Source organism: Oncorhynchus nerka, linkage group LG9a (genome assembly GCF_034236695.1).
Source record: "Oncorhynchus nerka isolate Pitt River linkage group LG9a, Oner_Uvic_2.0, whole genome shotgun sequence".
Lineage (NCBI taxonomy): Eukaryota > Metazoa > Chordata > Actinopteri > Salmoniformes > Salmonidae > Oncorhynchus > Oncorhynchus nerka.
The window spans coordinates 50,256,038-50,283,648 of record NC_088404.1 but is presented as its reverse complement, the minus strand read 5'-3'; the positions used below and the strand labels follow the sequence as shown (position 1 = coordinate 50,283,648).

Genomic DNA, 27,611 nt, shown 5'->3' with positions numbered 1-27,611 from the left:
ATGCACTGTATCTACCGAAGCTTTGATTGGATTGATTATGTCAATATCATACTTTCAAAGGGAAGCTAGACAGGCTGTCATCATCATGAATCAAGTCGATAATCTACTTGCAAATGATTTTCAATGATGATGAGAAATTATACATAAAATGCTCATATTATGCTCATTGGCCATTGGACATAAACATTACACAACAAGTTGGAAATCGCAATTTAACAATGAGTGGTTTGGAAGGAATCAGTGGTTAACTGCAAGCTTTTCAAAGCAATCACTAGCCTGCTATTCAGTGGAGTGGGTGTGTGGTCCTAGTCTGGGGTTTTTTCAAGCTTAAAAGGATAAACATTCACATGCAACACCCTGGGCCAGAAAAGGTTGAATACATTGGCGATGCTGTCAATCCAGCATGACTTCTGCCACGTTCAAGACAACTGGAAACTGGGAAATCTCAGACTTCAGTGAGTTCAAGACAACTGGGAACTCAGACAAAAAGAGCTCCAACTGGGAAAATACGTAATCCAACTCGGAATTCCAAGTCAGGAACTCTGGCCTCTTTCTATAGCTCCAACCTGAAGATCACTTTCCGACCTGATTCAACCTTGAGTTCCCAGTTGTCTTGAAAGTTCCATAAATCCAGAGAATGCCAGACTTTGATGACAAAGTTTGATGACAAAATGTACCCACAAGAAGGACCGCCGCGCCACCTTCCTGTTTAAGTGAGCACAGCAGAACAAGGTGACTCCAAAAATGTATTGTATGCTGCCGCATAAATTGTGTAATATGCCAGGGAGATATTTATAGTGTAGCTAAGAAAGTAAGCTGTTAGTAGCCCATGTGCTTCACCTTAATAATTTGGTCCATTTCCCCATCATAATTTAGCCTACTGTTCTGACTTTGTGGTGCATATGTAGCCTATAGCCTGTTTTAGAGAAATGTATTCCTTGAATATTGTAAGAGCGTTCATTGTCTACTTAAATGCCCCCTCTACTTATCCTACGGCTCTGACTTTGTGTACCGAGAGAATACTGTAAGAATGGCCCATGTTCTGAATTCTGTTGCTGTCCGTCCTAGCTCGCTGATTAATGTTTTATTCAACATTTTGGATTGTCCCTTATCCTCTTGTTGTTCCCTTATGCATAGTTTGTACATGTCAATTGTTGTCGAAACCACATTTGTTAAAGCAAATCAGCCATATCAGCTGTTTTTTAAAGGCAGTAAATTAAGCTGAATTTACTGTTTCGCTGCTAGACAAGGCTCTGCTGAAAGCCATGTTTAGCGGTAACAAGGATTCACTCCATGGTGCTGAAAAGAAAGCTATTCTGTTGGGACAGCTTTGTGGAGGCCTTAACAGTTTGTGGGTACCACTGTTATAGTGCAATTAATGTATTGTTTAGTGTTGTGTTGTGTTGTGTTGTGGCTTTTCTGGCATGCATCCCACATTGTTTGTGTTTGCTCCACCAAGATTTACATGCTAAAGTCTCCACTTGAGGTCACAAAAGCTCAGAGAACGGGACCGCCAAATGGTGAAGCGCGTAGCGCGTAAAAATCATCTGTCCTTGGTTGCAACACTCACTACCAAGTTCCAAACTGCCTCTGGAAGCAACACCAGCACACAAACTGTTCGTCGGGAGCTTCATGAAATGGGTTTCCATTGTCGAGCAGCTGCACACAAGCCAAACATAACCATGCGCAATGCCAAGCGTCGGCTGGAGAGGTGTAAAGCTCTCCACCATTGGACTCTGGAACAGTACAAACGCGTTCTCTGGAGTGATGAATCCCGCTTCACCATCTGGTCGTCCGACTGATTAATCTGATTTTTGTGGATGCCAGGAGAATGCTACCTGCCCAATGCCTAGTGCCAACTGTACAGTTTGATAGAGGAGGAAAGATGGTCTGGGGCTGTTTTTCATGGTTCAGGCTAGGCCCCTTAGTTCCAGTGAAGGGAAATCTTAACGCTACAGCATACAATGACATTCTAGACCAGTGATCACCAACCTTTTCTGAGTCAAGATCACTTTCGCAGTCAAAAAGCAAGCTGAGATCTACTGCTCAGATTTTTTTTTTTTACATTAACCTCACACAAACAGTTCTGTATGAATGAGCTTTTGGCAGTAGGCCTAATACATAATCACATCATATTGGCTATATGATTGGCCTGCCAATATTGTTAATCAGACCATTTATATTTCAAAACTCGAGCTTCGATAACAAAATAAATTAGTTGGTTTAGCACTTGTGAGGCACTGTGGAGCATGAATTGAAACAATTAGGCATTTTTATTTTACTGGACTGATGGTACCTGCATCTGATGGTGAACGAGGTCAAATCACGACATCAGTGATCTTCAGGTTGAAAAGTTAGAGCTCTATAAAGATGCCCATGTTTCCGACTTGGAATTCCGAGTTGGACGACCATTGAAAACGATTTATTTCCCAACCGTCTCTCACAGTCCCTGCTCACTCCTTCCTTTCCTCCGGTGAGACTGACCAGAGAGAGGGGACACGTCTTCCACCTGCTCTCTCCTTCCTTTCCTCCGGTGAGACTGACCAGAGAGAGGGGACACGTCTTCCACCTGCTCTCTCCTTCCTTTCCTCCGGTGAGACTGACCAGAGAGAGGGGACACGTCTTCCACCTGCTCTCTCCTTCCTTTCCTCCGGTGAGACTGACCAGAGAGAGGGGACACGTCTTCCACCTGCTCTCTCCTTCCTTTCCTCCGGTGAGACTGACCAGAGAGAGGGGACACGTCTTCCACCTGCTCTCTCCTTCCTTTCCTCCGGTGAGACTGACCAGAGAGAGGGGACACGTCTTCCACCTGCTCTCTCCTTCCTTTCCTCCGGTGAGACTGACCAGAGAGAGGGGACACGTCTTCCACCTGATGGTGAAACTCGAGTTGCACCATATCTGCCACATGCACAAATTCATGTTGTTCCTATGACCAGAGAGGAGTTAAATATTCTTTAATATTAAAATCAACACGATGAGCTACTAATAATAATAAAATGCAGGGCTATCGATACTTGGCTACTCATTCATTGCAGCTGCAGCCCGAGTGGAAGTACGGAGAAGCATGTTTTGTTATAGTGTTGAATAAAAAGAGTGACAGTGCTGAATGTAAACTTAAACATGAACTCACTCATAAAAACAGCAGCTCTTTGCTGTAGTCATTGACAGTCTCTCTGTGGTCATGGTTTTAAAAGTTACTCAATCTTACATAGGCTAGTAGCCTATTAAACTTGGCTGTGGCCAGGGTCATGGAAACTCTGTAGCCACGGTGATTTGAGCTATCCGATGGGGCAGGGCAGTAGGTGCACTCGATTCAGTCAGAGATTTGCCGGTCCGCGGCGTATGCAGAGGTTGTCTAATGGGAACACTTTGCTTACCCGTTGTGCAGGACTTTTGAATCAAGTGCACCTCCCGGCAACAGCTCAACACAATTTTTAAAAAGGAGCGCAAGCCTTTAACCTTCATTGGCTTTTCTACAGAAATATTTGGTGATCGACTAGGAATGCCTTGAAGATCGCGATTAAACGGTTGGCGACCACTGTTCTAGACGATTCTGTGCTTCCAACTTTGTGGCAACAGTTTGGGGAAGGCCCTTTCCTGTTTCAGCATGACAATGCACAATGCACAAAGCGATGGTCCATACAGAAATGGTTTGTCGAGATCAGTGTGAAACACCAACAAAGCCAACAAAAACCTTTGGAATGAATTGGAACGCCGAATGCAAGTCAGGCCTAATTGCCCAACATCAGTGCCCGACCTCACTAATGCTCATGGCAGAATAGAAGCAAGTCTCCCAGCAATGTTCCAACATCTAGTGGAAATCCTTCCCAGAAGAGTGGTCGCTTTTATAGCAGCAAAGAGGGGACCAACTCTATATTAATGCCCATGATTTTGGAATTTGATGTTCAATGAGCAATGAGCAGGTGTCGACATACTTTTTATAGTTTACTTTTGAGTTGAGTTCAATGCATACTATTGAAGCATAGTACTGAAGGCTAGACCGATTGAAGGAGACATATTTAACATGTAATGTCAGTACCTACTCAATCCATTCAATTTTGTCTGCTTAGTATTTCTATGTATTCTATAAAAAATCTTGCGAAACAATGCTAGACCTAGAAGCATGTCATTATTATTGCTACGTTGATAGAATCTGACACATTTTTGATGTTAGTAAATAACAATGGGGAGTATAACAATAAGCTATTAATGTAAATATATTCAGGCTTGTCAGAGCCTTATATGCGCTGAAATTAGTGCTGTTGATTCTTTTTCAACTTATCTCATCACACAAGACTATCTCTGTAAATAGTTTTTCATTTATCTAATTTTCTAATCTAATTGAACCCCAGGGCATGATAGAAAATGGAAAACAGAATCTAATCTGTCCTGTACAGAGGTAATACATTTGCCCTGGTAAGTGATGTTTAATTGAAATGCCAGGACCCGTCATTAAGTTGTCTGTCAAGTGTAGAGTGTGTAGAGCCTCAACTTGGAGGTGTCATAATACTCATAAAACCTAGTGTTCAAACAGGGAAATGGTTCCAATCGGTTTTCCACCATTACTTTCTTCCCATAGGGGATTTTAGAAACACTTAAAATAAGGGCTATGTTTTGTGTAGCCTTACATTGGCGTGACATTTTTATAACCATTTTAATCTCTCTTGGACAAGGTGACTTTAATCAATGTATTCCGCTCTATTTATTCACAGATTCAAAAATGCTAATTAGCATCGTAGTAGACATCATGCAAAACTACAAATCCCTGCAACATCCAGCACGTCTTCTCTAGCTAACACCTTTGCTAACAGTTATTGTGTCAACTTGCACTCGTCGAACATCTCATTCCAAAATCATGGGCATTAATATGGAGTTGGTCCCCCCTCTGCTGGTATAACAGCCTCAACTCTTTTGGGAGGGCTTTCCACTAGATGTTAGAACACTGCTGCAGGGACTTGCTTCCATTCAGCCATAAGAGCATTAGTGTGGTTGGGCACTGATGTTGGGCGATTAGTCCTGGTTCACAGTCTGCGTTCCAATTCATCCCAAAGGTTTTCGATGGAGTTGAGGTCAGGGCTCTGTACAGGCCAGTTAAGTTCTTCCACACCGATCTCGGCAAACCATTTCCATATGGACCTCGCTTCGTGCACAGGTCATGCTGAAACAGGAAAGGGCCTTCCTCAAACTGTTACCACAAAGTTGGAAGCAAAGAATAGTCTAGAAGGTCATTGTATACTGTAGCGTTAAGCTTTTCCTTCACTGGAGCTAAGGGGTCAGGTCGCAATTGTAAATGAGAACTTGTTCTCAACTTGCCTACCTGGTTAAATAAAGGTGAAATAAAAATTAATAAAAAAATAGGGCCTAGCCCGAACCATGAAAAACAGCCCCAGACCATTATTGCTCCTCAACCAAACGTTGCAGTTGGCATTATGCAAAAGGGAATGTAGCAATCACCTGATTTTACGCTCTACGCGCTTTGACACTTGGCAGTCCCATTCTCGGAGCTTGTGTGGCCTACAACTTCGTGGTTGAGCCGTTGTTGTTCTTAGATGTTTCCACTTCATAATAACAGCGCTTACAGTTGACTGGAGCAGCTCTAACAGGGGAGAATTTTGATGAACTGAATTGTTGGAAGGATGACATGATTAGGCCGTCATTGTAAAATAAGATTGTGTTCTTAACTGACTTGCCTAGTTAAATAAAATGAATAAAATGCCGGTGCCACGTTGAATGTCACTCACTGAACTATTCAGTGGGATGGGAGCCTGCTGAGCCAACCAAGGGAAGGAAACCTCTCGAGCCAGCTAAGGCGTGGAAGCCCGACGAGCCAGCTGAGGTATTACTGGTTCCTCCGGCAGCGGCAACCGGACCTGACGTCACCAACAAAAAAAACCCTGATGCTTCAAATTGTGGTGTCAGCATTCTGTAAGGACAGACGTTGGGAGACGAGAAGCAAGTACAGGGAGTGAACATTTAATGGATAACAGACAAGAAACAAACAAGGACATGGGAAAACATAACGGCATCAATGGTGACACAGGGATCAAATTGAGGAACAGACAGATATAGGAGGTACAATCAACAAATAAATGGAGTCCAGGTGAGTCCAAAGAAGCGCTGGTGCGCGTAACGATGGTGACAAGTGTGTGTAATGATGGCCCGCCTGGCACCCTCGAGCGCAAGAGAGGGGGAGCAAGAGCAGGCTTGACATATGGTCTATTACACAAAGAGTCGGGAACGAGAACATTTCCAAAAGCATTTCTTTTTTTTTACAGTCATTACAATTTACAAGTCTTTAACATCCCCAGCGAGGAATTAAACATAAAAGGAGGCTGGCACGCAGGATGTCTTTGATAAGAAAGGGAAAACCTACAAGGGAGAGGGAACATGCCGGAAAGGAAAACATGCAAGAGAGGTAAAATTTCTGAGTCTGAGCTACATTTGAGTCCCTTTGCTAGTGCCTATTTCTGCAATGAGTCACACTCACTAGAGTGCCATAACCTAAACATGTTTGTTCATCTATGATGCAACATCATTTGCCCTAGCATTCAGCTGTCACACAAACAAACCAGGTCCTGTTCCCCTTTCTATCTTTCATGTAACACAGCCAACAATTTCTAGAGGGGTTCTATAGACTGGGAATGTGCTGTGTAAAAAGATGAGCTCACAGTTTTCACAGACAAAGGTCCCACATTCACCCACATTTCGGACTGTATCAACAGTGGACTGATGAAAAAAAGATTGTTGCAAGAGCGCAAGAAGGAAAGATATGCTTGAGAACATGTCATAGGGCGGGATGGTGGCAACTTTTATAGAGTGGGGTCCCCCACTAGTCGCCACACTTCCTGTCTGTCTACGAAAGACGTTGTGTGATTGGAGCGTTTAGTGATCTCCCCCAGAAAATGGGTATATCCCATAGTGGGATACCTCACTCTATTATTAGAGGGCGCAAGTATGTTAACCCCTCTTGACTAATGAGAAATCATCTTTCATTGGTTTTTGATGAGAGACCCATCTTATATAATGCAGGCTTTTTAAATTTTCCAGTGTAATTTGCAAATGCCTTGAATTCCTCATACTTGTAGATTAGAACAAATTATTTAGGTGTTCTGAAGTAATATCCTCAAGGCAAACTAATGATTAGCAAACTTGGCCAGTGCAAGTACAGTATGTGCATACTGATTCCTATAAAAATAAGTTATAGCACCTCAAACCAGTTATGAGTAAGAAAGTATGCATTTCTATATACAGTGGGGCAAAAAAGTATTTAGTCAGCCACCAATTGTGCAAGTTCTCCCACTTAGAGAGATGAGAGAGGCCTGTAATTTTCATCATAGGTACACTTCAACTATGACAGACAAAATGAGGAAAAAAATATCCAGAAAATCACATTGTAGGATTTTTTATGAATTTATTAGCAAATTATGGTGGAAAATAAGTACTTGGTCACCTGCAAACAAGCAAGATTTCTGGCTCTCACAGACCTGTAACTTCTTCTTTAAGAGGATCATCTGTCCTCCACTCGTTACCTGTATTAATGGCACCTGTTTGAACTTGTTATCATTATAAAAGACACCTGTCCACAACCTCAAATAGTCACACTCCAAACTCCACTATGGCCAAGACCAAAGAGTTGTCAAAGGACACCAGAACCAAAATTGTAGACCTGCACCAGGCTGGGAAGACTGAATCTGCAATAGGTAAGCAGCTTGGTTTGAAGAAATCAACTGTGGGAGCAATTATTAGGAAATGGAAGACATACAAGACCACTGATAATCTCCCTCGATCTGGGGCTCCACGCAAGATCTCACCCCGTGGTGTCAAAATGATCACTCCACATTTTATTGTTACAGCCTGAATTTAATATGGATTTGAAATGTTGTGGAATTATGTTTTTAGAAATGTTTACAAATTCAAAATGAAAATCTGCAATGTCTTGAGTCAAGTATTTAACTTAAGTTCAGCAGTAAAAACTTACTTAACAAATCACATAATAGTTTGTATGGACTCTGGATTCGTATGTGTGCATTAATAGTGTTTAACATTATTTAAAATGACTACCCCATCTCTGTACCTCACACATGATTTGAAATGACTACCCCATCTCTGTACCTCACACATAAAATTATCTTCAAGGTCCCTCAGTCGAGCAGTGAATTTCAAGCACAGATTCAAAGACCAGGTTTTCCAATGGTTCGCAAAGGGAACCTATTGGTATGTAACAAAAAAAAGCAGACATTGACTATCCATTGGAGCATGGTGCAGTTATTAATTACACTTTGGATGGTGTATGAATACACTCAGTCATGTCACATCTACTACTGCTCCTCCTCTCCAGCATTCGACTTCACCGGTTTATATTAAACTTACCACCTGCTTCTTGACTTCCAGCATCTACATTACAAGCCACTACAAAGATACAGGCTCCCTTGATAACTCCGTTGCCGGAGAGGAAGGAAACCACTCAGGGATTTTACCATGGGGTTAATAGGGATTTTAAAACAGAGTTTAATGGCTGTGACAATGTGATAATGGCTGTGGCTGTGATAATTACCCAACAACATTGTAGGTACTTCACATTACTAACAGAAATTACAGAGTAAAAAGGAAGCCTGTACACAATAAACATATTCCAAAAACATGGATCCTGTTTGCAAAAAGGCACTAAAGTAATACAGCAACAAAACAAAAAAAGCAAAGCGTGATGTTTGGGGTATATCCAACACAACAAATAACTGAGTACCACTCTTCATATTTTCAAACATGGAAGTGGCTGCATCATGTTAGGTGCATTCTTGTCATTGTTAAGGACTAAAGAGTCTTTTTTTGGGGGGGGGGGGGGAGGGGGGGGGGGGGGGGCGGTAAATGGAATATTGCTAAGCACAGGCAAAATCCTAGAGGAAAACTTCAACCTGCTTTCCAACAGACACTGGGAGACAAATTCACCTTTCAGCAGGACAATTACCTTAAACACGTGGCCAGATATAGTTTACATACTCTAAGTTGACTGTGCCTTTAAACAGCTTGGAAAATTCCAGAAAATGATGTCATGGCTTTAAAAGCTTCTGATAGGCTAATTGACATCATTTGAGTCAATTGGATGTGTACCTGTGGATTTATTTCAAAGCCTACCTTCAAACTCAGTGCCTCTGCTTGACATCATGGGAAAATCAAAAGAAATCAGCAAAGACCTCAGAAATAAATTGTAGACTTCCACAAGTCTTGTTCATCCTTGGGAGCAATTTTGAAATGCCTGAAGGTCCCACGTTCATCTGTACAAACAATAGTAAGCAAGTATAAACACCATGGGACCACGCAGCCGTCATACCGCTCAGGAAGGAGACGCGTTCTGTCTCCTAGAGATGAACGTACTTTGGTGCGAGAATTGCAAATCAATCCCAGAACAACAGCAAAGGACCTTGTGAAGATGCTGGAGGAAACAGGTACAAAAGTATCTATATCCACAGTAAAACGAGTCCTATAGCGACATAACCTGAAAGGCTACTCAGCAAGGAAGACGCCACTGTTCCAGCCTACGGTTTGCAACTGAACATGGCCCCAAAGATCGTACTTTTTGGAGAAATATCCTCCGGTCTGATAAAACAAAAATAGAACTGTTTGGTCATAATGACCATTGTTATGTTTGGAGGAAAAAGGGGAGCCTTGCAAGCCGAAGACACCATCCCAACCATGAAGCACGGGGGAGGCAGCATCATGTTGTGGAGGTGCTTTGCTGCAGGAGGGACTGGTACACTTCACAAAATAGATGGCATTATGTGCCATCAATGTTGTGGATATATTGAAGCAACATCTCAAGACATCAGTCAGGAAGTTAAATCTAGGTCGCAAATGGATCTTCCAAATGGACAATGACCCCAAGTATACTTCCAAAGTTGTGGCAAAATGGCTTAAGGACAACAAAGTCAAGGTATTGGAGTGGCCATCACAAAGCCCTGACCTCAATCCTATCGAAAATTTGCGGGCAGAAGTGAAAAGGCATGTGCGAGCAAGGAGGCCTACAAACCTGACTCAGTTACACCAGATCTGTCAGGAGGAATGGGCCAAAATTCACCCAACATATTGTGGGGAGCTTGTGGAAGGCTACCCGAAACGTTTGACCCAAGCTAAACAATTTAAAGGCAATGCAACCAAATACTAATTGAGTGTATGTAAACTTCTGACCCACTGGGAATGTGATGATAGAAATAAAAGCTGTAATAAACATTCTCTCTACTATTATTCTGACATCTCACATTCTTAAAATCAAGTGGTGATCCTAACTGACCTAAGACAGGGAATTATTACTAGGATTAAACGTCAGGAATTGTGAAACTGAGTTTAAATGCATTTGGCTGAGGTGCATGTAAACTTCCGACCTCAACTGTATAAGCGACTACCAGTTGTGCACTCATTCTCTAAGTCGCTTTTTGTTTGTTTGTGGAATGTCTGTCTACATGGCAGGTGTCGCGGGACAGTTTTAAAATGGCTTTTTGTCCTGCATCTCGCAACCACGTGGTCAGCAGCGTGTCTAGTTTTGCCTTTTTCTCTTGTGAGCTGACTACGAGTTTGGTTTAGTTCGTTTCAAATCTCAGGCCACCAGCCTGTGCCGCTAGAGGGCGGAGTTAGCCATTCGAGAGAGTGGTGAATGTGCTGCTAAAAGACACATTTGTGCGGCAAATCTGGAGGACGCAAGCAAACATAACAAATCACTGTTCATGATTCCACTCATTGGCAAAGAGGCAGGTGCTATTAGAACTCAGTCAGGTCAAGAATTTAAGTATTCTGAACTTTGATCAATCCTGGAGCAATATTTAGATGTATTTAATTTTCTTATTGTGGACAAAACACATATTCTTATTATTTATACGATTGTTCTAATTAGAACAAATTACAGAGGTTGGTGTTGTGGCCATGGTGAGATGTACTGTATGTATTGTGAGATGTTGTTTTCCATTGTGAGATGTAATCATTTACACAAGGACTGTGTGAAAAAGTCAGGGATATTCATATTGACTAGATCACGAACGTGAGAGTCTTAAGTATTTGACTGCCTTACTCTTCAATTTACACCTACTAGGTACACGTGCGAATACTTGGGAATTGACAGTCAACAACATGACTGTCTATTGACCAGTGGAATTTATGTTGGTGTCTTTCTCCTCTTGTCCAGGACTGGAGAAGGTGGGTCGTGACTCAACCTATGAACAGGAGGGGAAGGTACAGTTTGTGATGGACGCGGTTTATGCCATGGCCCACGCCCTACACCGCATGCACCGCGAGCTCTGCTCAGGGAACATAGGCCTGTGCCCACGCATGCACAACATTGACGGCAAGGAACTACTGACCTTCATCCGGGCAGTAAACTTCAATGGTAAGGACTCTTTTCAACATCATCATAATACCTCCCCAGCCATTTGTATGTCATACACTTGTTCAACTATTTAATTTCAGTTTTTCAACTTTTGAAACACTTTCTAATTCTTCCTCATCACACTAGGATTATTATGTAAACTCTCTCCACATTTCCATTATTGTCCTCCTTTGTTTCCACTTCATTGTTGTTATGCAGTACCTCCATAGCCACTTCTTCGATATTACTGCAATTCCTCTTCCTTAAGCACCGGTTCATGAATTCAATTTCTTAGCCTTGACCTCTTAATTTCTGTAATATACACTTTCCTCCTCTGTTCTTCTCTCTTCATTATCCACCTTACTCCCCCTTTCCTCCTCTGTTCTTCTCTCTTCATTATCCACCTTACTCCCCCTTTCCTCCTCTGTTCTTCTCTCTTCATTATCCACCTTACTCCCCCTTTCCTCTCTTTTTCTGGCCGTCACTCTTTTTTTAACCGATCAAGTTCATCTTTTTCTACCCCTTTTCATCCTCCTCGTCCTCTTCATCCTTACTCTCCATACAGTGTCTGCTATTACTGACTAATGCGTTTGCTCCTTTACTTTCTCATCTTGGGTATAGATTGATGAGGGATGTTTAAAAAATATATATATTTTAGAATAAGGCTGCCATGTAACAATACTTTCCGAATGCACTGTATATATAAATTCCAGTCATACTTGATCAAAAAACTTTTCAATCTCAGGAATGGTTTCCCAGATTTTTCATAGTGTTATGTTGTTTCCAGTACTTATAATATCTCCAATATATTGTTAATTTAAAAAGCCTGTCTGATTAGGATGAATAATATCTGACAATACCTCTTTAATTCTATGCGCTGTGCATTTTGCTAGAATTTTGCATCACGACACTGAAGTGTAAGGGGCCTCATATTCACCACTAGGGTCCTGTTTCAGTAATAATGAAATCAGACCTTCTTGTTGAGTATCTGATAATCTACCATTTCATAAGAGTGGTTAAAACATGCTAATAACGGTCCTCTGAGTACATCAAAAAAGGTTTGGTATACCTCCACTGGTATGCCATCCAGCCCTGGAGTTTTCCCAGCCTTAAATGCTTCAATTGCATCAAGAGGTTAATCCTTTGTAATTTGCACTTCACATGTCTTTCTGTACAGCTGTTAATTTTACATTATTAAAAGAAAAAAACGGTGCTGCTACTCTCCGTTTATCATATATGCATAGTCACTTTAACTATACATTCATGTACATACTACCTCAATTAGCCCGACCAACCAGTACCCCCGCACATTGGCTAACCGGGCTATCTGCATTGTGTCCCGCCACCCACCACCCGCCAACCCCTCTTTTACGCTACTGCTACTCTCTGTTTATCATATATGAATAGTCACTTTAACCATATTTACATGTACATACTACCTTAATCAGCACGACTAACCGGTGCCTGCATATAGCCTCGCTAAAGTTATTTTTCACTGTCTTTTTACTGTTGTATCTATATTATTTCGGGGGAAAAGTCAGTTATGATTTTTTCTGTCCTGGTTAAAAACAAGTTGTCATCCAATAGGCTTTGATTACATTTTTTATATCCTCGCCAACGTGGAAATTCTGAGTAGTGTATATGCCAATTATTTGATGGTCCGACAACTTTCTGTCCCCTATCAAAACTTTTTAAAACTTTTGGTGCCAGAGAGAATGACATAAGAAAGTAGTCAAGATGATTCGATTGATTGAACCTCCGCCATGTATATCTCACTAGGTCAGGATATTTAATCCTCCATATATCCACAAGTTCTAACCAAGAAAGTGTTAAACAAATCAAAATATACTTTAGATTTTTCAAAGTAGCCACCCTTTGCCTTTATGACAGCTTTTCCCAGTCTGGCATTCTTGCAACCAACTCTACCTGGAATGCTTTCCAACAGTCTTGAAGGAGTTCCCACATATGCTGAGCACTTGTTGGCTGCTTTTCCTTCACTCTGCGGTCCAATTCATCGCAAACCATCTCAATTGGGTTGAGGTCAGGTGATTGTGGAGGCCAGGTCATCTGATGCAGCACTCCATCACTCTCATTCTTGGTCAAATAGCCCTTACACAGCCTGGAGGTGTGTTGGGTCATTGTCCTGTTGAAAAACAAATGATATTCCCACTATGCGCAAACCAGATGGGATGGCGTATCACTGCAAATGCTGTGGTAGCCATGCTGGTTGAGTGTGCCTTGAATTCCCAGAGCCCAACTCAAGAGAAGACTTGATGTGTGAATGCATATACAGTTTTAGCTGTTTGAAAAGGCATGCAAAATTGAGCAAGAATAAGGAGATTTTATAAACCAATGTCAAGTCCTGGCTGATGGAGCTCCCGTTACAACCCACCCCCACCCTGAAACATACAAACTCTGGTCCCCCATTATGAACATTTTCCCAAGCATCTCTGTGCAGTCAGACTTTTTGATTATTTTGTGCCACCAGAGCTACAATAATTTGCCCCTTCTCTGATTGTCTGATTGTGAGCCCTATCCCCATGGGTCACTGCAGCTAGTGTTGCCAGCACTGCCACTACCTGGGTGGGGGCACCACACGGAAATTCCCACCGGCTAGGTACAAGGTCATCAAGGTTCTCATTAGCAGCTTCGACAAACTCCTTGTATATTATTCTCACCCATCTGGGGGCTTTGGCTTTGTTGGACCAACCCCGCCAGGCAGGCTCAGACTCTTGAGTGGGCAGTGCTGCTTTAGTGGATCTCTGACCGCATTTATCTTTCTGTCTTGGCTGTGTTTGGGCTACTTGCAGCAGGCCTATAAAACAGATAAGGACTTATCATTAGGGTGTTGGTCACTCAGGTGGTTGTCTAGGGTATACGGTTGGGGACCGTTCCATCATGATAGGACAATAAATACATCATATTTATAATTCATTTTAAAATGTATATCACATATCTCTGACATTTGCAACCATTTTTCTTTTTCATTCACTTAACTCCACACTTTTCCAAACACAAAAACACACAACCCAACTTCCATCATAATACACTATCACATACCCACATACCGTGCCTTCTATGTCCCTCTGTTTGCTGTGTTTTTAACCCTACTATGTTGATTACTACCTAATTTCCAGTTTGAAGTACTTCTGTGTTCCAGTTCCTTATATTTGAAGATGTATCATTTCAATAATTATCCTTTCTTCTTATACATCTATGAATACTATGAATAGAAAGTCAAATACAAATTATTTTACAACATTCCATATCTTCAATGGTATAGTGTAGTTGTAGTTTATTTATTTAGTTATTTTTCTTCCCAATTTCAATCTTGTCTCATCGCTGCAACTCCCCAGTGGGCTCGGGAGGCGAAGGTCGAGTCATGCCTTAGACCGCTGTGCCACTCGGGAGGCCCATGTAGTTTATTTCTTTATCAATTGTTGTATTTGAATGTAATTTATTTCAATCCCTACCATAGACAGTATTGGGTGTTCCATTATTCTACTCCTCTATGGAAACATTGTATTATTTACAAGGTACTTACTGTTTGTAAGCTAAGAACACACTCTGTTGCCATTACTTAATACTACATAGTTACTGGATTATACAGTAACTATTGGGCAGGTAGGAATGGCTTTCTCCTGCTATTGTGTTTTTGTCACGTGTGCTAGATTGTTGATTCACAGGTACGATACAGTCGTCTATATGTCCCTCTTATCTCTCCAGCTTGGAACACATGCACAGCTGAAGACCGCTCCTGTTCAGTGGTGTGAGATAACAGTGTGATTAATTTAATGTTGGCCCAGTACTTTTGTAATTCTACACCAAAGTACCTATTAAATGGGTTTGATGAGAGGCTAGATAAAGCCGGTACACCTTCATCTCTTGCCTATAATTTCTGCATAGATTTTCAAGGTTGATATCCTTTTCCAAGCGTGTGGTGAGATGGACTTGCTTAGATAAAGGAAGAAAGAAATAATACACACTTCGCATATCTCTCCCCATGCTCGGACCCTGTGGAAGCTAAGGTTTTGAAAATGGATTTCTTTATACTCGTAGTGCTGAATGAGTCAGTTATTTAATCTATGTGCACTATTCACATTTTCTTTCAAGAATGTGGCCCATCCTTTCAGCACAAAGGCACTACCTCCAATTTGGGAATATTTTTCAGTCCTTAAACTAAGACCAGACTGTGTTGTATCCTGTTAGGCACGCTTTGCCTTGATCTGCCTCAAAATTGTAATAATTCAGTCGGGAAAGTTTCTATATATCTCCAAGTGGCTCTCCTTCCAGCTCGCTACCTGAGAGGGAAAGGCATATTTGAATAATTATGCTATCTTCTTCTCAGGCAATGGGCTAGGGACCGATATGGGGTGGGGAAATAGGCATGCTCACTAGCTTTTCATGGCAAACATGCAGAACTAGTAAAGCTTCAGTAGATTTTTTTAACAATCTTAAAACCTTGAAGGGATTCATATCTCTGCCAAGCTTGATGAATGTGGAACTGTACTGTGTTATTTTCGGGGGAAAAAACATTGAATTAGCAATGAATATGACCGCAGGGCTGAAATTGCATGTCTGTGTTCAGTCAAACCCACGTTACTGCTGCGTTGAATGATGAAACACTATCTTTTGTGTGTGCCTTGATCATTAAATTAAATGAGAAGTAGGGAAACAAAAAGAGGAAAAAGTGATGTTTGCTTGCATTTTCAATTCTACGTGTAGGATGAATGTTTTGCCGGAGAATCTTTTAATAAATAATGCAGATTGATAAATTCAAGAGAAGAGGGGAAAGGGATGTGGGAATACAGTGTGTGTTTGTGTGTGCTACTCTTGATTGAGCCTACAGGGGTGCCTAAGTGTATGAAATACATCAAATATTCCAGGAGGAAGGAAACCTTTGGGTATTTTATAGTCTGTATCTGTCTATCTGTTCCTGCCTGAGTATTCCACGCTTAATTTAGCCTAAATGAGTGCCATATGAACACACACATCACATATGAGCGTCAGAGGTTTTTTGCCACACTGGTTTTCTGTAAGCAGAGCATAAGGGTTACCCATAATCAGAGTTTGAAATGTACCAATTCGGACATCCAAGCAACACTTTGACTGTGACTTTGACTATAGCCAGAGGCTAATTGCTAACCCAACAACTTTCCCTTTTGCATACGCTTATTTTAAGATTAGCATTGAGAAGCTAATAGAGAATGAGCATACGGGACTATTTGTTTCTAATGCTAACATTTACTATTATAAAACAAACGTAATATTGTTTTGAATATGAATACTAGAGAAAATAAAAACAGAATAGCCATCAGGGTAATTTATTGCATTAGTTTACATGAATTTGAACTAAAGGGTGAAAAAAGTCCATTTGCAGTTTTGGTGCGTTTTTGCTTTATCACATTATTCACGCTTTCCTTTGGAGAAAACAAACAAACAAACAAATTGCTCACCCTATGGAGCATGTTGCAGAATGAACAACACATTTCCTCTCCCATCCCCGAGCCCTCTGTGTAACCAAGGCATAATCAATAGTGGGGAGATTAATTCAATAAGCTAGAAATCTCCCACTGCTTTTTCTCATTCGTAATGCCCGCTGCCTGTCAATGTCCTAAAGAATGTTGCTTCAGTCTGGCATCTATTAAATCACAATCTGTGAATTAATAGAACATTAAGCCTCTTGGCAATGACTACTCTCACCTTATTTGCTGACAGCTGGGCTGGCATTAGATACATGACACTGTTGGCACTTTAATAGGGACATTGTAGCTGATAATATACAGGTATCTGCCAAAATGAAGTAAACGCCAACATAAAGTGTCTTAATATGGCATTGGGCCCCCCACGAGCTAGAAACAACTTCAATGCACCTTGGCATAGATTCCACAAGGGTCTGAAACACTATCGGAGGGATGTAAACACCATTCTTCCACAAGACATTTCATAATTTGTTTTTTTTTGTAGATAGAAAAGCTGTCTCAGGTGCCGCTCCAGAATGTCCCAGAAGTGTTCAGTTGGGTTGAGATTTGGTGAATGAGTTGGCCATGGCATATGGTTTACATCATTTTCATGCTCATCAAATCATTCAGTGACCAGTCGTGCCATGTGGATGGGGGCATTGTCATCCTATGGGGGCATAGGCATGGTAGCCAAAATAATGGCCTGCCCAGCATTTTTATACAAGACCCTAAGCATGATGGGATTTTAATTGCTTAATTAACTCACCTGCTTTCAATATACTTTGCATCCCTCATTTTCTTAAGTGTTTCCATTATTTTGGGAACACTTTTTCCACATTTTACTTTAGATATATTGTATATTGCATGTTTGCACTGCCAATAGATTAAATGAAATATGTGTGGACATTCACCTCCATTGGAGGTACATGAAATGTGGACGTGTCCCCAGAGTCAGAGAGTTACTAGTGTCTACATGACCTACTGTACAATAACACTCGTCCATCATTTTTATTGACAATGTGGCTGTAGCGCTCCTTCCACCAAACAAAAAATATTGTTTCCATACAGTGTTATCCGGAAGAGTTTTGTAAGGAGCGTATAGCTGCCGTACCCTCGTGACTGCACGAATCAGATTGCCATGGTTTTGAAAGGCCTTGTAACAATAACCCATTTCTGAAGCAACACAGAATACCATTCACAGCATGCACGTGTTATTCTTCTTTCTTTACAGATCATCAAGCCCACCTACAGTTCAGTGTCATCTGTCAACGCATTCCTTTTACAAAAGCTCTTCTTCTTAGCCTTAGATTAAGATTAAAATCACTTTATTCAGGTAAGGTCCAACCGAAATTTGACTTCCACTTTATCCCAGTTGTTGTGGGGGGGTTCAGTGCATTGCTCAAGGGCACAACAGCAGGCAATGGCATCTAGGATTTGAAACCAGCAGCCCTCCGGTTGCCAGCTCAATTGCCACCAGATATTTCCCGTCTGACCCAGTATTCAAACTGGCAAACCTTCGGTTGCTGCCTCGCCTCTCTACCTCTAGGCTACCTTCCACCCTGCCATAAAGTCAAGCTTTTCGCATGCTGGATTGTGATGAGTTGCTTAAATCAAGGTCCACACCAAGGTTGATCTTGAACATAAAACCCTTGTATGTGGCATGTAAATCACTCATCACTAGTCTTACCTTAACAATTACCCATGGCTGTGACAGCAATTTGAAGGGATAGGTAAAGTGTGTGCGCATGCGTACATGCGAGACAAAGAGTCCTTGCAGTATTTCACATTATTTCTGTGCCGCCTCCACATGCTTCTCTATTCATATCCCTTCATTCTCAGTAGGTCTACCTTGAGATTTATGCATTGGCTAGTTTTCGTTCAAACTCACTGAAAGGGAGGTGCACACATTTTCACCCATGCTAAATGCAAAGATACTGTATGCAATGTATATCAACATGTTTTATGTTAGCAATAAAAAAAAACTATTTAGAAGAATTAGAGCAATGTGCGGATCCCTCACTATTTTGTCATCCACTATCATCCATAGGCCTATCATTCTCATACCAGCACTGAGAACACAGATTTGTGTTTTTTTTTTTTGCAATGTCAAGGTTCAGTCTGTCAACAGGGATTAGTCATTACCTGGAGGACCTAAGGTCACACTTGAGAGCACTATTCTGGTTCCATGAAAAAGTGTCTGACATTCATTCTGCTGTAGCTTTGTTATCTCAGTGTGACTGGGGCTTGTTTCCAATCACCAAGACTGATATCAAGAAACATGTCAAGAAACAACGATTGCTAAGTTGGGGAGAGGTCTGTCCGTGATAAAGCGCCGCTCTGCTTTCTTGACATCACAATCAACCAGACACATCCATTTACATTTACATTTAAGTCATTTAGCAGACGCTCTATCCAGAGCGACTTACAAATTGGTGCATTCACCTTATGACATCCAGTGGAACAGTAGTGCATCTAAATCTTTTAAGGGGGGTGAGAGTGATTACTTTATCCTATCCTAGGTATTCCTTAAAGAGGTGGGGTTTCAGGTGTCTCCGGAAGGTGGTGATTGACTCCGCTGTCCTGGCGTCGTGAGGGAGTTTGTTCCACCATTGGGGGGCCAGAGCAGCGAACAGTTTTGACTGGGCTGAGCGGGAACTGTACTTCCTCAGTGGTAGGGAGGCGAGCAGGCCAGAGGTGGATGAACGCAGTGCCCTTGTTTGGGTGTAGGGCCTGATCAGAGCCTGGAGGTACTGAGGTGCCGTTCCCCTCACAGCTCCGTAGGCAAGCACCATGGTCTTGTAGCGGATGCGAGCTTCAACTGGAAGCCAGTGGAGAGAGCGGAGGAGCGGGTGACGTGAGAGAACTTGGGAAGGTTGAACACCAGACGGGATGCGGCGTTCTGGATGAGTTGTAGGGGTTTAATGGCACAGGCAGGGAGCCCAGCCAACAGCGAGTTGCAGTAATCCAGACGGGAGATGACAAGTGCCTGGATTAGGACCTGCGCCGCTTCCTGTGTGAGGCAGGGTCGTACTCTGCGGATGTTGTAGAGCATGAACCTACAGGAACGGGCCACCGCCTTGATGTTAGTTGAGAACGACAGGGTGTTGTCCAGGATCACGCCAAGGTTCTTAGCGCTCTGGGAGGAGGACACAATGGAGTTGTCAACCGTGATGGCGAGATCATGGAACGGGCAGTCCTTCCCCGGGAGGAAGAGCAGCTCCGTCTTGCCGAGGTTCAGCTTGAGGTGGTGATCCGTCATCCACACTGATATGTCTGCCAGACATGCAGAGATGCGATTCGCCACCTGGTCATCAGAAGGGGGAAAGGAGGAGATTAATTGTGTGTCGTCTGCATAGCAATGATAGGAGAGACCATGTGAGGTTATGACAGAGCCAAGTGACTTGGTGTATAGCGAGAATAGGAGAGGGCCTAGAACAGAGCCCTGGGGGACACCAGTGGTGAGAGCACGTGGTGTGGAGACGGATTCTCGCCACGCCACGCCACCTGGTAGGAGCGACCTGTCAGGTAGGACGCAATCCAAGCGTGGGCCGCGCCGGAGATGCCCAACTCAGAGAGGGTGGAGAGGAGGATCTGATGGTTCACAGTATCGAAGGCAGCCGATAGGTCTAGAAGGATGAGAGCAGAGGAGAGAGAGTTAGCTTTAGCAGTGCGGAGCGCCTCCGTGATACAGAGAAGAGCAGTCTCAGTTGAATGACTAGTCTTGAAACCTGACTGATTTGGATCAAGAAGGTCATTCTGAGAGAGATAGCGGGAGAGCTGGCCAAGGACGGCACGTTCAAGAGTTTTGGAGAGAAAAGAAAGAAGGGATACTGGTCTGTAGTTGTTGACATCGGAGGGATCGAGTGTAGGTTTTTTCAGAAGGGGTGCAACTCTCGCTCTCTTGAAGACGGAAGGGACGTAGCCAGCGGTCAGGGATGAGTTGATGAGCGAGGTGAGGTAAGGGAGAAGGTCTCCGGAAATGGTCTGGAGAAGAGAGGAGGGGATAGGGTCAAGCGGGCAGGTTGTTGGGCGGCCGGCCGTCACAAGACGCGAGATTTCATCTGGAGAGAGAGGGGAGAAAGAGGTCAGAGCACAGGGTAGGGCAGTGTGAGCAGAACCAGCGGTGTCGTTTCACTTAGCAAACGAGGATCGGATGTCGTCGACCTTCTTTTCAAAATGGTTGACGAAGTCATCTGCAGAGAGGGAGGAGGGGGGAGGAGGATTCAGGAGGGAGGAGAAGGTTGCAAAGAGCTTCCTAGGGTTAGAGGCAGATGCTTGGAATTTAGAGTGGTAGAAAGTGGCTTTAGCAGCAGAGAGAGAAGAGGAAAATGTAGAGAGGAGGGAGTGAAAGGATGTCAGGTCCGCAGGGGAGGCGAGTTTTCCTCCATTTCCGCTCGGCTGCCCGGAGCCCTGTTCTGTGAGCTCGCAATGAGTCGTCGAGCCACGGAGCGGGAGGGGAGGACCGAGCCGGCCTGGAGGATAGGGGACATAGAGAGTCAAAGGATGCAGAAAGGGAGGAGAGGAGGGTTGAGGAGGCAGAATCAGGAGATAGGTTGGAGAAGGTTTGAGCAGAGGGAAGAGATGATAGGATGGAAGAGGAGAGAGTAGCGGGGAGAGAGAGCGAAGGTTGGGACGGCGCGATACCATCCGAGTAGGGGCATTGTGGGAAGTGTTGGATGAGAGCGAGAGGGAAAAAGATACAAGGTAGTGGTCGGAGACTTGGAGGGGAGTTGCAATGAGGTTAGTGGAAGAACAGCATCTAGTAAAGATGAGGTCGAGCGTATTTCCTGCCTTGTGAGTAGGGGGGAAGGTGAGAGGGTGAGGTCAAAAGAGGAGAGGAGTGGAAAGAAGGAGGCAGAGAGGAATGAGTCAAAGGTAGACGTGGGGAGGTTAAAGTCGCCCAGAACTGTGAGAGGTGAGCCGTCCTCAGGAAAGGAGCTTATCAAGGCATCAAGCTCATTGATGAACTCTCCGAGGGAACCTGGAGGGCGATAAATGATAAGGATGTTAAGCTTGAAAGGGCTGGTAACTGTGACAGCATGGAATTCAAAGGAGGCGATAGACAGATGGGTAAGGGGAGAAAGAGAGAATGACCACTTGGGAGAGATGAGGATCCCGGTGCCACCACCCCGCTGACCAGAAGCTCTCGGGGTGTGCGAGAACACGTGGGCAGACGAAGAGAGAGCAGTAGGAGTAGCAGTGTTGTCTCTGGTGATCCATGTTTCCGTCAGTGCCAAGAAGTCGAGGGACTGGAGGGAGGCATAGGCTGAGATGAACTCTGCCTTGTTGGCCGCAGATCGGCAGTTCCAGAGGCTACCGGAGACCTGGAACTCCACGTGGGTCGTGCGCGCTGGGACCACCAGATTAGGGTGGCCGCGGCCACGCGGTGTGGAGCGTTTGTATGGTGTGTGCAGAGAGGAGAGAACAGGGATAGACAGACACATAGTTGACAGGCTACACAAGAGGCTACGCTAATGCAAAGGAGATTGGAATGACAAGTGGACTACACGTCTCGAGTGTTCAGAAAGTTAAGCTTACGTAGCAAGAATCTTATTGACTAAAATGATTAAAATGATACAGTACTGCTGAAGTAGGCTAGCTGGCAGAGGCTGCGTTGTTGACTATGTAGGCTAGCTGGCAGTGTCTGCGTTGTTGACACTACACTAATCCTACACATCCTACATTCTTTGAAAAAAAGATTCCTTATAGAACCAAAAAGGGTTCTATCGCTTGCTTCATATATGGAACCCCTAAAAGTTATATACTGTATAGAACCCTTTTATAGGGTTCTTTGATCAGAACCCTAGAGGTTCTTCTTCATTGAACCAAAATGGTTCCATGTAGAACCTTGCATGGTGCCATTTATGAATTATGGCCACCACTATTGAATAAGAATATTTTTTTGTTAAGAATATAACATTAATAAACAATTAGATAACGGACAAAATAATACCAGCATAGTTTTTTGAATTTTCCGTTGGAAAGGGATTTCTTCAAAGATTCAAAGATAAACACGAACAAAACAAACCAAGAAACGTGAAAACCCAAAACAGCCCTATCTGGTGCAAACACAGAGACAGGAACAATCACCCACAAACACACAGTGAAACCCAGGCTACCTAAGTATGATTCTCAATCAGAGACAACTAATGACACCTGCCTCTGATTGAGAACCATACTAGGCCGAAACATTGAAATACCCAAATCATAGAAAAACAAACATAGACTGCCCACCCCAACTCACGCCCTGACCATACTAAATAATGACAAAACAAAGGAAATAAAGGTCAGAACGTGACACCGTTGTTGGAAATGTGCACTGGTGGCCAGGGAGGCATCTGTTCGTTTGAATGATGACGCATATCTCCTCTTGCTGACTTCTCTACAATACAATACAATACATTAGTTACAGCGAACAACAAAGATGTGGCTACTGCTCCGTTCTCAACCCACCCAAACAGCAGACCTCACACATACAGTTGAGCCGAGCACAGGTTCAAGCTGCAGTGCAGCACTCCTGGATGGAGAGCCTGTTGTGGGTATAAGGGTCTTGCTCAAGGGCCCTGCTCAAGGGCCCAGCGGTAGGGGAATGTTTTGAGGATGTAAATCCAGCAGCCCTCCAGTTGTCAGATCATTTACCACGTTTTCTTCCAGCGCCTGGCCCGATATATCAACTGGCCACCTTTCGGCCACAGGTACCTACCACCAGTACAGTATGTGTTGTTGCCTGACTGGTTCCAGAAAGGAACAAAAAAAGGAGCAAAACCATGAGTTCATCTTTAGAAATAAGCAAGAGTTAATCTGCCAAAATTAAAAGAAAATATTATGCAGACATAATTATAATGATGTGGAAGATCTAGTTAAATAAAGGTTAAATGGAAAAAATAAAAATAACAACTTTACATGAAGTTGCTGTCAGCAGCAGCCAAAAGAGAGATCTGGGTTACAGCTAGACTGAGCAAATCATAGAGATAGTGTGTTAAAAGTAATGTAATGATTAACTAGGCTATTGAATCACCAAGACTTATTATACATGATTTATTCTAAATAATTAATACATACAGTGGGGCAAAAAAGTATTTAGTCAGCCACCAAAAGATGAGAGAGCCCTGTAATTTTCATCATAGGTACACTTCAACTATGACAGACAAAATGAGAAAAAAAATCCTGAAAATCACATTGTTGGATTTTTCATGAATTTATTTGCAAATTATGGTGGAAAATAAGTATTTGGTCACCTACAAACAAGCAAGATTTCTGGCTCTCACAGACCTGTAACTCCTTCTTTAAGAGGCTCCTCTGTCCTCCACTTGTTACCTGTATTAATGGCATATCCCATATCCTTGGCATATCCCATAATAAATACAACATTATTTGAAAGAGTTGGCTGGCTAGCTTGTAAAGTGGCAAATTAAAGTAGCCTAAGCTTTAGCCTAGCTAGCTTACAAATGTGCTCAAATTCGAATAATGTTTACATTTTATTTATCTAGCCTGAACTTTATGATATGACTTTGGCTTCATATATTTGAATTAATTCATCAACTTTCCTTACCTTAATACATTGAAGAAGAATGTGCTTATTGGTAGGCTACTTGCAAGTTGGTTCAACCACCATCCTCTTGCATCTTTATGCTGGAATGGCAGTTGGTTTTTGACTCGGAATGGCAGTTACATTTGGAATTGAACACAAGGTTCTATAAAGAAGCCCTTTTTTTAAATCTAAGGGTGCATTCGTCAAATTCAATCTGGAGTGCCAGAGTGTGCTCAGAGTGCCCTCTGGGCATTTGTAAATCCAGAGCGTTGTCAGATTGTCAGTTCTTAAATTCAGAGCGTTTCGCTCTCAGAGCGTTCACTGGACACTGGCTGAGGAGTAGGTTTGGTTCACAACGGCAGTCAAGCTGTAAACACACTCACTTTTGTACATCTTCTTGGTCCGTACTATGGACCATATTTTAGCACACCAAAAACGTTTTTAAAAATGGTGGGTGGGGAAGCCAAACTAATGCGTGACAGTGAGAAGGAGATATGTTGTGTGGGAAAATAGCTTTTTTTTCACTCGATCTGTCCAACGTGTCACCATATCGGCTCTAAAATGTAAATAAAACACTACAAAGATTTTATATCATGTGTGATTACATACCTATTTGAAGGTTTGTGTCGAATTTGAATCAGGTTTTTCGGACGGTGCTAATGTGATATTCAGAAGTAAACATTTTTTTTTTTTTTGCGTCATGACCATTTTACTCACCCTACCAGAGCTGGATAGGCTGTTTTATGCTATCTAGAGCGTTGGTGACTCTAACTGCTGCTGGCAACAATTTAATTATGTTTTTTTTGCCAACGTTTACTGACACTGGTCATATTCAACTGGTGTTGAGCCTTCGTAAACTCATCAGTTTTTCTGCGCTCTGGCACACTCTCAGAGGAGAGGGATCTGAAATCGGAGTAGATAGCCAGGGTGAATTTACAAATGCACCCTAAAAATGTATGCTTTTATTAAACACATAATTTCCTCTTGCTTCTAGCAAACATTTACTTTGCAATAGCACAGGTTTGCATGAACCTTGCTATTTGCCTTTCAGACCTTGGCAACAATGTTGCAAAATAGGAATTTGATTCCCCCCCCCCCTTACAGAGCTAATGGTGTTATTTATATAATTACATTCATATAAATGTAAAACAGTTGTAACATATTTTAAAGGGAATGTTAGCTGTCATTTCAGAGTTTGATGTGACTGGGTTAGCTTTGTTAGCTGTTGTTTTCTTAAAATCCGATTCCCCATTACACCATGGGGTAGGGATAGAACTCTCAAGATTCTTTAGGTACTGTATATATAACCTTTTTAGTCAAATGTTATTTATTCTCATCCAAAGTACCAAAAGGTTCTAAATAGAACCCCAAAGAACACTTTTTTCTAAGAGTGTAGTTTGATCATACCTGGACTACTGCCCAGTAATATGGTCAAGTGCTGCAAAGAAGGACATAAGCATTTTACGGTTGGCCCAGAACACCGCTGCATGGCTGGCCCTTAAATGTACACAGAGGGCTAATATCAAGAACATGCATGTCAATCTCTCCTGGCTCAAAGTTGAGGAGAGATTGACTGCAACACTGAATGTTGAAAGCACAGAACTGTCTGTTCACACAGCTCAGACACCAATACGTACCCCACAAGACATGCCACCAGGGGTCTCTTCACAGTCCCTAAGTCCAGAACAGAGGCTGGGAAAATGCACAGTACTACATAGAGCCATGGCCACATGGAACTCTCTTCCACATCAGGTAACTCAAGCTAGCTGTAAAATCTAATAAAAAAACAACATAAAATAACACAGACATTGTATAATGTATTGTTGTAATATTGTACATTTTATATCATACATTTGTAATAGTAGAGCAGTGTACATTTTTATAGTGCACAATGTCTTCTGTTATGTACAGTTTTATTTATGATGTTGACTATTGTTTTGTTGTGATGTTTTGTTCCTGTTTGGACCCCAGGAAGAGTAGGGGCTGCCTTGGCAGCAGCTAATAGGGATCATACTAAATACTCAAATATAGTACCAGATTGTCTGTGCCATCATCATATAGAGATATATTTTGGGAATATCAACATGATTTTGCTTGGGGGATCTGGATCCCGAGGATGGTGCGGTGATTCATCGCTGTGCAGATGCGATTTTCCATGCATTTATTCATGTTGTAGAAAGTAGGGCTTGAATATAATCAAAACGTGAGCCCACCCACTAATCATAATTACAGAGGGTGTCTGCTCTTTTATTACAATATGCTGTTGCTCTGGATTTCGTTTCTAAAGGAATCTACTTCGGGGGCTGCGTGGGTAATTGGAGGCTTGAGTGTGGGTCAACCTGTGATTATGTCTGGGATTGGTTCAATCAACGCATCGTCCAATCACCTAATCATCGATGTAAAGAGCCCCAGAGTCGCACTATAAAGAAATTTAGTCACATTTGTTCAAGTTACAGTCAAGGGGCTGATTGAAGTGCAGAACAGTTAGGAATGAGGATGCCTGTTTTTTTTAAATGGGACATTATGAGTCATTGTTTAAGTCACGGGTGGTTCCGTTCTGCAACACCACTTGAACCCGAGATATTGATCAACTTTATATATGAATGTATATCATGTCAAACGCAGTGATACACAATTCAAGCTAATTGTTGCTGTTTAATCAGTCAGCTAAATGTTTACACTAAGTCAACGTACATGTCACTTAGAAATGTCCTTGTTTTTGAAAGAAAAGCAAAATAAATTGTCCATTTAAAATAGCATAAAATTTATCAGAAATACAGTGTAGACGTTGTTAATGTTATAAATCACTATTGTAGCTGTAAACTGCCGTTTTTGTAATGGAATATATTCATAGGCGTACAGAGGGCCATTATCAGCAACCATCACTCCTGTGTTCCACTGGCACGTTGCGTTTGTGGGTTCGATTACAGGCAAAAAATGGCCACAAAGAAATAACTTTCTTCTGAAACTCATCAGTCTATTCTTGTTCTGACAAATGAAGGCTATTCCATGTGAGAAATTGCCAAGAAACTGAAGATCTCGTACAACGCTGTTTACTACTCCCTTCACATAACAGCGACAACTGGCACTAACCAGAATAGAAAGAGGAGTGGGAGGCCCAGGTGCACAACTGAGCAAGAGGACAGGTACATTAGAGTGTATAGTTTGAGAAACAGACACCTCACAAGTCCTCAACTGGCAGCTTCTTTAAATAGTACCCGCAAAACGTCAGTCTCAACATCAACAGTGAGGAGACGACTCTGGGATG

At 42.5% G+C, this 27,611-nt stretch overlaps 1 protein-coding gene across 1 annotated transcript in view; it reads left to right on the top strand.

The window, feature by feature from the left end:
- Positions 1-27,611, top strand: part of LOC115134474 (metabotropic glutamate receptor 8-like) — a 94,114-nt gene that overhangs the window by 46,641 nt on the left and 19,862 nt on the right. The window contains exon 8 of the mRNA XM_065022156.1: positions 11,171-11,371. Within this exon, the coding sequence (XP_064878228.1) occupies positions 11,171-11,371 (201 nt within the window). The remainder of the gene's footprint in view (positions 1-11,170; positions 11,372-27,611) is intronic.